The sequence below is a fragment of the Hordeum vulgare genome, chromosome 1H (assembly GCF_904849725.1).
Source record: "Hordeum vulgare subsp. vulgare chromosome 1H, MorexV3_pseudomolecules_assembly, whole genome shotgun sequence".
Lineage (NCBI taxonomy): Eukaryota > Viridiplantae > Streptophyta > Magnoliopsida > Poales > Poaceae > Hordeum > Hordeum vulgare.
In genome coordinates this window covers 262,276,570-262,288,775 of record NC_058518.1, presented here as the reverse complement: position 1 = coordinate 262,288,775, position 12,206 = coordinate 262,276,570, and the positions used below count along the sequence as shown (strand labels likewise).

Genomic DNA, 12,206 nt, shown 5'->3' with positions numbered 1-12,206 from the left:
CCAACCCGCAAAAGGGATTTTGCGCGAACTGCAAACGCGTTTTGTGGGTCGGTGGAATGCGGGGTCTGCTAGAGTTGCTCTAACATATGTGGGTCGGTGGGATGCGGGGTCTGCTAGAGTTGCTCTAACATATGAGATGTGTCGATCCAGACCTGTTGTTTGTATAAATATAGTACTCCCTCCATTTCAAAATAAGTGTAAAAAAATGTAATACTTATTTTAGATCGGAGGGAGTACGAAATAAGTGTAAAAAAATGTAATACTTATTTTAGATCGGAGGGAGTACGGAAGTAGATGCTCATACATACACGCACACACACTTATCCCTTGATCTGGCAAATCTGCCTTCTGTTCCATCATTTTTCTGCAATCTTTCTTAAACGTCTGCCTTGCAAAATTCAAAGTAGAACCTGAAAACTTTCAACTGTGAAACTAACAACTCCAAGTGTTTAAACTCACTAAATTTGAATAAACCTTCAGATTACACTCAAAGCTACTATGTGTCAAATTTGAACTTGACACACGTCTATATCAAATTAAAAGCCCCTTTTAACAGAAATTAGAAGGCAGATATGACATTTGCACAAATTCAAACTGCCCGGAAATGAATAAGGACCAATTCAATCAAACCCCCTTTACTAAATCAATTCAATAATCACCTAGCAGGAATTATTACACGGTCTAAATCTCTGTTGAAGTTCCAACAAACAACAAAAATGGCACAAAAGCTGCATGTATATCACGTGGAAGCAGAAACTGTCTCTGGTCTGACCTCTGCATCAACAGGAATGCAGGAAAAGCTTCTTCTCGGCCCAGAGTCCCTAGCTGCCTTAAGCCCATATAAGCTACTTCCTTTAGTTGAACCGTGTCTATTCGAGCTATAAATCATGGAAGAGACGCCTGATTTGCTCAACGGTGGCAGGCATCAATGTCACAGGACATCTTTTATGCTGAAGTAAAACAATCGACAATGTCACATTACAGATTTGTAAAACAGAAAAAATGACGGCTTCTAATGGCTGGTTTAGGAGGATATCTACCTGAGAGACAGACTTGAATATGCAACTGTAGCAGAACACAAAACCAGAAACAGAAAGAACAGACGGGTTGTTGCGCTTTTGGCAGCACAGGGGGCACAGCGTCCTGTCAGTTGGCAAGGGAAGTCCATCTTTAGCAACCTGATGAAATAAGAGCATGATATCAAACTGCTGCCCAAATAACTACAGGTGTACAACATAGACAACACGCAAAATCATAGTTGCAAAACAAAGAGTTCTGATGTCATCCATGGTTCACATCAAAAAGTTGCTGGTGATGCCAGAGAATGGCAGTAGCTTTTCTGCAAACATTTACAAGTATATAGCACATATACCTTTGGTAGCGGCGGCGGAGGAGGTGGGGGGTATACAGTCGGAGCTGACATTCTTTCTTCGGCAGATTGATACCACCACTCCATCATCTAGATAAGATCACCAGAAACAGAACATTTAGTGCGGTTCCACAGTGGAATCATGCTTTGCATCACAATGCATCTACCGCAGGAAGAACATGAAATTACACATTAAAAGATGTTAAGAGAAACCACATGCCACGACCGTTATTCCATTCTACCTAAACTGTCCGCATGTAAAGAAAGTTTATACGAGTGACAGAACCTTGAAAGATTTTTTTAATCTCTCGAATTCCTAGGGAGGAAGTTTGAACTGACCTTGAAAAAGAAGACCGCAGCAATTAAACCAGTTTGTGCATAATCTAGTGTTGTGTACGTGCAATTAAGGAGCACCCTTTGGACAGTCTGCAGAGATCATATAAAAATAATCTTGTTATAAGTTATGACTAGACAATTCATACTTGTAAGATAACCCCGCTGTTGAGGAGTGTCCGTCATTTCCTACCTTTAACCATGGAGGACCACGAAGTCTCTCGAGTTCACGACTTCTAATTCTTGATATCCTAGAAGATGAATCCATCTACTTTGTCAAGAAAAAGGAGAGAGGAAGCATCTCAGCAGAATAACCATATGTTAATATGGAAACAGTAAATGTTTTTTTCATCTCATGAGCTTCTGTCATCTCCTAATATGGAAACGGCAAATGCTTTTGTCATCTCTTAATATGGAAACGGTAAATGCTGTTTTGATTTAAAAAAAGTTGTTATCAGTAAGGAAAATTCAATGCAAAAGATTAGACATAATGTATGTATCATGATAATAAGATCAAAAGTATGGTTCCGTATATGTTGCACTACATGCTAACCAGTAATACACGCTCTAATGGAAATTGGTAAGTATTATACCAGCTCTTGTCCAGTAGCACGACAAACATGAAGTCCAAGCACATGAAGTCCTGGACTGTAAAATGCAGTAGCATCCAACAAATACAGCAACTGGTAAGCAAACGAAAGGCCTGCAAATCAATATAGCACCATAAGTTAATTTATGTTGCCCATGTAATGAAACAGACAGAGCAGCGATGCACGATTACTTCGCGTCATCAAATGTATAAAAAAGGGATAAACTAATAAAGTCTACAAGCATTGCAAAGTTAAAGACTGACCCAAGAAAAGGCAGGTCATACAAAACTAACAAAACAAATCGCAAAACTGAAACTCGTTGGCATCTTTTAATGGTCTTATATAAGAGCAATACAGATGAAATGAGCTTTCCAAAATTATTAGCTACAGAAAAGGCTTTAAACAAGTTAGGATTTATACAAGATGTTCATATATATGAGTTAGTGGATCAACCTTCATGGGTCGCATGAATCCATGGATAACAAACACCTATTACTGCCGCAAAATTGGTCCTAAGGCGCGTGAGATGTGACACTTCTCCAGCTGTAGTCTCAACTTGTGCTTGAGAAGTCTCCCCTTGTTGATCTGATACAAAGCCAGCTTCATCGAATCTAACCTCACCCTGATCCCATAGGCTTGCCTGCAATCTTGCTTCTCTTTCTTTGTTATATACGGACTGCAACTTTGACTTGAAATATGGTAAAACAACCTATACAGATGTTTGGAGCAGGTTAATAGCGGAATTTGTCCAAAACAGAGCTGTTTCATGATTTTCATCATTGCACATTACATATTTCATAGATCAATTTACATTATTATCTTAACGGGACAAAAATATTAAAAACTACTAGATGATTAAATTTGTCAACTGCAGAACCTGTGAAGATGTGCATAGGCTATTGAAAAAACTTGGGAAATTTATTGTAGAAGCAGAAAATCACAGCTTCAAATAGTACAAGAGCTTGAGTAAAGCACGTACTCCCTCCGATCCAAAATAAGTGTCGCGGTTTTGAACTAGCCTCAGTTCAAAACCGCGAAACTTATTTTGGATCGGAGGGAGTATCATATTTCTACACTGAGAATTTGAGATGCTAAGGTAAATAAAGTTGCACACCAAGCAGATTGAGAACAAGTCATTAAGCAATTGGGGCCCAATATGGCTGCAATTCAGGCATGTGCAGACTATCAGCAGCACAGAATACTACAGATACAGATTAAATATTACCCCCTCCGATCCAAAATAAGTGTCGTGGTACATGTTTTCATAGGACAGTAACAAAAGCAAAGGACACATGCATATTCACACCGTAGACCTGCTAGTGAGGTAAAGTAACCCAGGTAGTGATGTCTGCTGGAGTCTTGGTGAGCAAGTCAGCTATGGATACACATTGCAAGATCACACAAGGGGTTAACATGTGGTGAGTTTTGTTTGTAAGTGTTAACCTGATGAGATCGCAGATATTAAAATGAGTGCATTCAATAGAAGAAATCACTTTAGTAGGGCTTGGGTGGTTTGTTGCTCAAAGGTAGCAAGTGAAAGTTCAGCATAACTAAAACTATTTAAATCCAAAACGTAACAAAGCCAACATAAGTTGCGGATGATACTTCAAATTAATCTGTGCCACGGGACATCATTACCAAAAATACAACAGAGAGAGTTTTCTGACGCTTCCTTAGTGCAGAGTCATAGGCTTTGACATTAGATTCTGCACCAGGATTACTTCTGTTCACTGAAACGTTAACAGGTCTCCGCCTGAGACCATATAACGACTCTGAAAAGGAACCATCTGAAAGATATATGCAGGAAAGTTGTAATCAAACACAATCACTAATGGCAAAAGCTGATAATAGAATTACTTGTTTGTTGATAACTTGCCAGACTTGTTTTATCAATCATACAATTACACTATGACAACTAGGCTAAAGTAGGTTAAAATAGCATAGTCTTAGTTATTTCTTTCATTTGTGTAATGAGTTAGTGCTAAGGCTTAAGGTGGAGTCATTCCATTCTTCTACCTTAATATGTTGGATCCATGGTTCTGTTCCACAACCAAAAATAAATTCTTGTGGGATACTAGGATTGGGTGACTCCAAGATGAAGCTACTCGTCGAATTATAAGTTTACTTCTCTGCCACATAGTCGCACTAGATAACAAAAGTAGTGGTAAGAACCTACCCTTCAAGTAGGTTTTGAGACGACGAGGTTAATGTAAGACTGAATTAAGAGATCGGTGGGTAGACTTATTTAAACAGCTATCAGAGAGTGGTGTACAATTTCTTTCTCAATGATGCACACCATGCAAAAAAAAATAGCTGAAGATTAGCACTAAACTAAATACATAATAATACATTTTCCCATGGTTTTCCTATATTACCATTCCATTGTTCGAAATATGAAGGTTGTAAACAAAGTTCCTTCTCGATAGAAAAGGGAGTTCTGCTACAGCGACAACGAACCTGTTGTTCGTAGACTATGGGACTCAAGAACAGACATTAACAAAGCAAAGAATTCGTCTTCATAATCTAAAACTTTATGCAAGAATGGCCTCCTTAGTGCAAAAACCTGCATATAGTATCGACTAATTAGCATTGTAAAGAGGGTGCATGATAAACTAAAATCAAATACGCAGACAGTAATTGTTTGGCTAAGAAAAAAAGTACTAAACAAGTCATAATCGAAAATTTGTTCGTTTAACGAAAATCTTGTAACATAGCACTTGTCGTGTTCCAATACCTAGGCACCTTTCTAACAAACAGCCATCGGTACAAGAACACTTAACTGCCTGAGAAACACCTGTATTGTTGATATAACAAAATTGTCTCTTCAGCTTTTGGAGGGTATCTTTTGCAAGGCAAATTTTCTGCAATCCATCCTAAAATAACTTCTTGTGACCAGAAAAAGAGAGAGAAAGGATGTGATTCTTAGCTTCTAAGATCAAAAGTAAAATTGTAATTGACTTTCTCAAATATAGGCACATCCATCAGTTGTGCACATCCTGGAGCCTGCAACTGAAAACAAGCACAAAGGATAGTGGTACTTTGCCTCGTCATATATCGCTTTCAAAGTTCTGTTGAGAGTCGTAATCTTGGGTGTTTTTCAGATTGCCATTATATTGAGTACCATCTACATTGTTACCTAGATTTATTTGCCAGTATATCTCAGCTCATTGCATTAACAGTAGGGCATCCATGAATGAGAATTCTGATGGGAGAAAAGGCTAAGATTTCAGGGTGGCTAACTCAAATTAACAAGCATGCTAGTTTGAGTTATCAAGTCGATTATTCAAGTACAATGATATATGTTCGGATGTTCCCTTCATCGTCAAACATATACATCACAACCCAGCAATGTTTCCCTAGCAACAAGTGAACTCAGTATCCCTCTAAAAAAAGGAATATGTGAATTCAATTTCACAATTCAACACATAACAATAAATTTACCCAAGTCATTGCAGCTAATCAAATAAACTTAAAAGACGAAATGCTGGCTTTCAGCGGCAGCAGAAGCAATTTTTCCAGCTGCAAATATTACGTATTACTGGCTTCCCTGGCTAACAACATTTTGTGGCCTCGCCAATCAAACCTAGCATATATTCAATCAAGGAAATAAAACACGGGCAGAACTCGCACTCTCAGTCATCCACTACAATGTACCGCACGAACAGACAGTATTCGAACAGTCATAAACACCTAATACTAATAGACGCAGCTAGTTAACCAAACCGGATCGATGAGCATGATCGCATCGGAGGGGAGGCGATGTTTCACATACCCCGAGCGAGTAGGAGAGCGCCGCGCGGAGGCTGGTCGGGAGCTGCTGCGCCGCGGACATCTCGAAGAAGGTGGGCCGTGCGCCCTGTCCTCCCACCTGGAACAGCATCGCGCCGCCGCCGCCGTCGCGGCCTCCTCCGGGTGTAGGGGGCGGGGGGTAGGGTTAAGCCTCGAGCCTATGGTGCAGACGCGGCGTCTTTGCGAGGTACAGCGACGGAGCTGTATTCCGGCGGTGGGCCGCGGGGTTATCCGGTGGCGCGTTCGTGTAGTCCTGCGCGTCCACGCCGGTGAGAGAAAGGAGAGGTGGGGCGCAAAAGAGAAGCTGTGAGGGAGACGGGTCCGAGACGTGAGGGAGAAGAAGAGACGACAGTATGGGCTCTAGGTTGAGCCGGACCGATATACGTGTGTGAATGAAGAGTGAAAAGTATCCGTTCGCATGGTTTTCGTTAAGGGTGTGGTTAGGTTTCGTTAAGGGTGTGGTTAGGTCTGAGTCGATTGAGATTTAACAAGTCTTAATCAAGTGACATAACATAGAAGACAGAAATAAATTGAAAAAATGCATGGAACTTAATGTAAGATCTTACGAATATAGCATTGACTGAGACTTAACGAAGTATCAGCGTGAGACTTAGCAAAACTATTTCATTAATTAAGTAGGTAGTTTTTCTGCTTAATTAATTAATGCGATATTTTTTTTACCTTTATTGAAGAAAAAAATTGAAAAATAAGAGCATCTATAACGCTTGAAAGCAGGCTTAAATGTCGATACGAACCTTTTAAATGAACTTTAAACTTTCGATTGACGGACACATTCTATATCTAGCCTAAATCTAAAACAGATATGGAGCACCCGACGCGTCTGCCCTACAAGCCCACCCACCACAACTTACACCAAATCAATTCCGCTTGTCTCTCTTTTTTTCCTCCTTCGCGACGTCCGTCTCGTAGCTCCACCGTCGCGCGCACTCCGCGGACGTTCCGAACATCTGCGCCGACAACATCGTCACAACACTCATCTCTACCGTCCTTACAGCCAGGGACATCGTCGCCGGCCCGGACGCCACCGTGGTAGGTATGGCAACTCTAGGGTTGGCCCTTGCGTTTTATGTGTTCGACACGTTGTGTGATCCGGTTTCTTACCAATTTTTTAGAGAAAATAATGAATTCTAATGCTTCATTGGACGAGGAGTATGTACCAACGGAGCTTGATTAAATGATTCAAGATGAGTTCTTCTATTCGTCGGATTCGCACGAAGAAGTGGACATGATCATGCTCATGAGCATGCAAGAGGAAATGGACCGACACGTGGAGCATATTCTCAGCTTCGAGGGCTCACTCAAAGAAAAAAGAGTGATCAATCGGGATAGGGTCTCTGAAGCATGGCTACTACAGAAGGACTAGTTTGCTCCGGACCCAACTTTTCCAGATGATCTATGATTTTATCGCCGTTTTCGCATGCAGAAATTATTGTTTTTGCGCATTGTGGAGGGAATGAAGACTTACGATGAGTACTTCAATCTCATAAGAGATTGATGCGGCCAACTTTGTTTCTCTGCTAAGCATAATTGCACAACTCCTATGAGGATGCTTGCACTTGGTACTGCCACAGATGTCGTTTGTGAGATGGTCCGGATGGGATAGAGCACATGCCTAAACACATCTGTCAAGTTTGTCCGCATTGTCGTGCAAGTGTTTGGGGCAGAGTATCTAAGAGAACCAAATGTGCTAGACACAAAAAAAGTTATTGGCTATTGGAGAGGCTAGGGAATTTTCTGGAATTCTCGGAACAATTGATTATATGCATGGCCAATGGAAGAACTGCCCCAATGGTTTGTGTGGAATGTATCAAGGTCACAAAAAAGATGCCACAGTCATATTGGAAGCAGTGGCATCGCATGACTTATGAATTTGGCATGCTTACTTTGGAATGTAGGATTCTCACAATGACATCAACATGCTTCAACGGTCTCCGATGTTCAGGAGGCTTTGTAACGGGGAATCATCGTCGTGCAACTGCACTGTCAATGGGCGTGACTACAACATGGGATACTATCTTGCCTATGGCATCTATCCTCAATGGGTGGCGTTTGTGAAGACCATTTCAGAACCACATGACAAGAAAAAAATCACTTTGCAACAATGCAAAAAGCTACTAGGAAGGATGTGTAGAGGACATTCGGAGTGCTTCAAGCTCGTTGGGAAATTGCTCATGGAGCTGCAATGATGTGAGAATCAGAAGCTTTTGTGGCAGCTAATGACATGTTGTGTTATTTTGCATGACATGATTGTTTAGGATGAGGGCAATGGTGTTTCCCAAACCATTGATTTTGAAGGGCCTCGAGAACAAGTTCAAATTCCTGAATATCAAGATGCATACCAACTTATGAACTTGCTACAGATGCATCAGGATTTCAAGATCATCAGGTGCATGCACAACTACTCAATGATGTTGTGGAGCATATGTGGACCCACAATGGAAACCAAAGAGCTGATGACTGAGTCGTGCACTTTAAATATAATTTATGTAAGATATATGTATTTTCAGTACCAAACATCTGTTACTTACATGTGACATTGGCGTGTGTGATGGACGTGCATGGATTTGCATGTATTTGAGAGACCGGATTTGAGACATGTGGATGCGGGCACAGATATGAGGGGTCATTCGAATGCGCTCGTGGGCCTGGCCGGGTGCATCTGCACACGTATAAGGGGCCAAATTTGCCAAGTATAGGTGTAAATGCTCTAAAGGCGCGTTGTTTGCAGCATTCCCCCCCCCCCCGTCCCTTGGGTACTTGTCCGAGTTAAGCCTTGTTGAGCATATACATGGTAAAAGCCACCATTTTACATTGTTTGATTGCCTACATACTCTTTAGGGTGGGTCCAACGAAATGCAAGGCAGGTTGTTTGATTGGAGGCTTGTTTAGGTAGAAATGCAAGTTAGGTTGTTTGGTTAGGGCATCTCCAACATGACCCGCAAATTTCCTCCCGCACCCATCCTCGGACAGAGGGTTCGCAGACACGGATGCGGGAGGCCGTCATCCAACGCTATTCGCATACATCCAGCCTCCTTGGTTTTTTATAGTCCGCACGTTCAAATAGACGCATGCATAGAGTTTAGACATTCAAACAACCGTGTATATAGAGTAGAGACGTTCAAATAGCCGCATGCAACACTAGTTAAAATTTGAAAATGTGCAAAATTCACATTCGAACATTGTTGTCCCTGATACGTCTCCAACATACCTATATTTTTTTTATTGTTTCATGCTAACATATTATCAACATTAGATACTTAATGTACAGTTTATATCATTTTTGGGACTAACCTATTAACTCAGTGCCCAGTGTTAGATGTTGTTTTTTGCTTGTTTTCTTGTTTTTCAGAAAAACAATACCAAACGGATTCCATACGTGACGAAACTTTTTGACGTTTTTTGGACCAGAAGACACCCTAGAAGCTTCGGGGGAGGACTAGAAGACATACGAGAAGACGACAAGACAACGCGGCGCGCCTTGATGTCTTGCAGGCCCCTCCTGTCTCCATCTGACCTAATTCCACTTATATAAATTCTCAAATATCCCAAAAACTCCACAAGGAGACCCGAAATAATTTTTCTGCTGCTGTAAGTCTGTGCTCTTTCGCGATTCCATCTAGAGGCCTTTTCCGGTACTCTACTTCAGGGGGAATCGAATATTGAGGCCATCTTCATCAACCCTGCTACCTCTATGATGATGTGTGAGTAGTCTACCACAGACCTACGGGTCCATAGTGGTTAGCAATATCACTTCTTCTCTTTCTTTGATCTTCAATACCATGTTCTCTTCGGAGATCTATCCGATGTAATCCTTTTGTGTGGTGTCTTTGTTGGAATCCGATGAATTGTGGGTTTATGATGAGCTTATTCGTTAAAAGTAATTGAGCCTTTTCTGAATTCTATTATGTATGATTTATATAGCTATGTAATGTTTTCCGATCTATGGGTTTTCTTTGGCCAAGTTGATCTATCGATCTTCAGTGGAAGTGGTGCATAGTAGAGGGTTCAATCTTGTGGTGTCCTAACCTAGGGACAGAAGAGGTAGCGAGGCATTGTATTGTTGCTACTAAGGATAAAACGATGGGGTCTGAATATATTGCATGCCTTATATTGTCTACATTATGTCATCTTGCTTAAAGCGTTACTTTGTTTGTCATGAACTTAATATCATAGATGCATGTTGGATAGCGGTTGATTTGTGGAGTAATAGTAGTAGATGGAGACAGGAGTCGGTTTACTTGTCACGTGCCTAATGCCTATTTCACAACCCTAGAACTTTTAGTGCTAATGATTTTTTTGGTGTAGTTAATTGCATCAACATATTCATGTCATCATATTTATTTTCTGAAAATTGAATTGAGGATTTGTGAAAGCCTCAAATTTTAAATAAAAGGGGCAATGACCCGAAAATTGCATTCTATGATTCCAAATTGTTCCTTTTAAAGTTTTAAGAATTTTGGCAAGACTTATATATAAAACCAAAATTTAGGAACATTTTATGGAATATTTTGGGCATTGAATTTAAATCAATACTATATTTGAATCTAAACTTATGTTCAAAATATATAATGGATACATATTCAAATAACCTGGAAGATTTTGTGTGCATTTGGAATAATCCAATTAGCAATATAAAAATATTCAGAGGATAGTTGGCACTATTTTGAATTTATTTTGAATTTTGAAATAGTAGCAAAATAAATAAATAAATGAACCAAAGAAAAAAATAGAAAACTTACCTATCCTAGGAAGGAAGCCGGCCCAACCCACCAGGGGCGTCGTGGTCATCTTCAACCTCTACCTACTAGCACATGCGAAGTGACGCACGCGCGCACTGGGGGCGTCACCTCGTGCTTCACGTTGGAGGCTGCCCCTCTCCCTTATCCTCGCGCCGCTCGACCACCACAACCCCCTATGTACATTCCCCCATCTCTACTCTCCTCCTTGCTTCCCTCGAGCTCTTCTTCACCGCCACGGCCATCAGAAACCATTGTCGATTCGTCGTCGCCTGAGCCTCCCCGAGCAAGCTGAGCCCCTCGTCACCACCGTGAGCTCACCATCCTTCTCCCTCTTTTCCCGTGATGTAGCCACCACCTCCCTGAGCCCGCGGTCGCCGCCCGCCATGACCAACGAGAGCGGAGCTCCAGAGCTCCCCGACTCAAATTTGCGTGTCTCACTTCCTACTATCTCGGGCCTCGCCGGTGTTGAGCCACCGGTGGGTTTGGCCTCGCTGACCATAGGTTGACCTCTCTGGGTCAGTGACACGTGGGGATAGCACGTGACTTAATTAGGCTGAGGATTTAATTAAGCTAATTAACTTCAGTTAAATAAATGAGCCAGTGATAGTGGGGCCCCTGTGTGCTAATTGATTTAGTTAGAATTAAACTGATACAAATTAACCTTCTTAATTACTTGAGACACTAACAAGTGGGTTCCACTAGTCAAGTTTGACTGGACCGAGTCAGTTGACTTGATGACATCAGGATTACCTCATGCCGACGCAATATAGTGATTTATGTATTTAAAACAATTAGGAAATTCAAGAAAATAGTTACAACTTCAAAAATTCATATAAATTCAACCATAGCTTAGATGGAAATAAATTATATATGAAAAATTATCAGAAAAATGCAAGGAATTTGTTTATGCCATTTTCGTGCATGTTTAAACAAGTTAACATCACCAAGTAGGACATTTCATGATTAGGACCAATTTGATAAATAGTTTGGAGTTGGAATTTGATGTCTAATTGAATTCCACTTCAATTAATATGACCAAATATTGAGCTAGGAGAATTCAACACCTTAACATGCCATATCCTGCATCATGTTTGTTGCATTGCATTGAATGTGTTCTTTTCTTGTTTTGTGAGTGTTGTTCCTTCTTGGTAGACGATGGTTCCAACGATGTGACCGTTGACATTAATGAAGAGAAGTACTATCTTCAGAACTGTCAGTCAAGCAACCCCCCTTGAGCATACTAATATAAACCCACTCTCTCGCTCCTGCTCTCTTTTATTGCATTAGGACAACCACAATTCAAATGATACATGTTCTCGGTAGTTGAACCCATTCCTTTGCATGACCTGTCCTTGCCATAGTAAA

At 40.9% G+C, this 12,206-nt stretch overlaps 1 protein-coding gene across 1 annotated transcript; it reads right to left on the bottom strand.

The window, feature by feature from the left end:
* Positions 1-440: 440 nt before the first annotated feature.
* On the bottom strand, positions 441-6,439 carry LOC123430537 (peroxisome biogenesis protein 12). Its single transcript, XM_045114404.1, has 10 exons — positions 6,065-6,439; positions 4,750-4,855; positions 3,931-4,079; positions 2,746-3,001; positions 2,296-2,405; positions 1,896-1,970; positions 1,709-1,795; positions 1,373-1,459; positions 1,041-1,178; positions 441-950 (listed from the first exon to the last, which is right to left on the bottom strand). Exons 1-10 carry the CDS (start codon positions 6,170-6,172, stop codon positions 879-881), a joined length of 1,188 nt encoding a protein of 395 aa, XP_044970339.1. The 5' UTR covers positions 6,173-6,439; the 3' UTR covers positions 441-878.
* Positions 6,440-12,206: the final 5,767 nt, after the last annotated feature.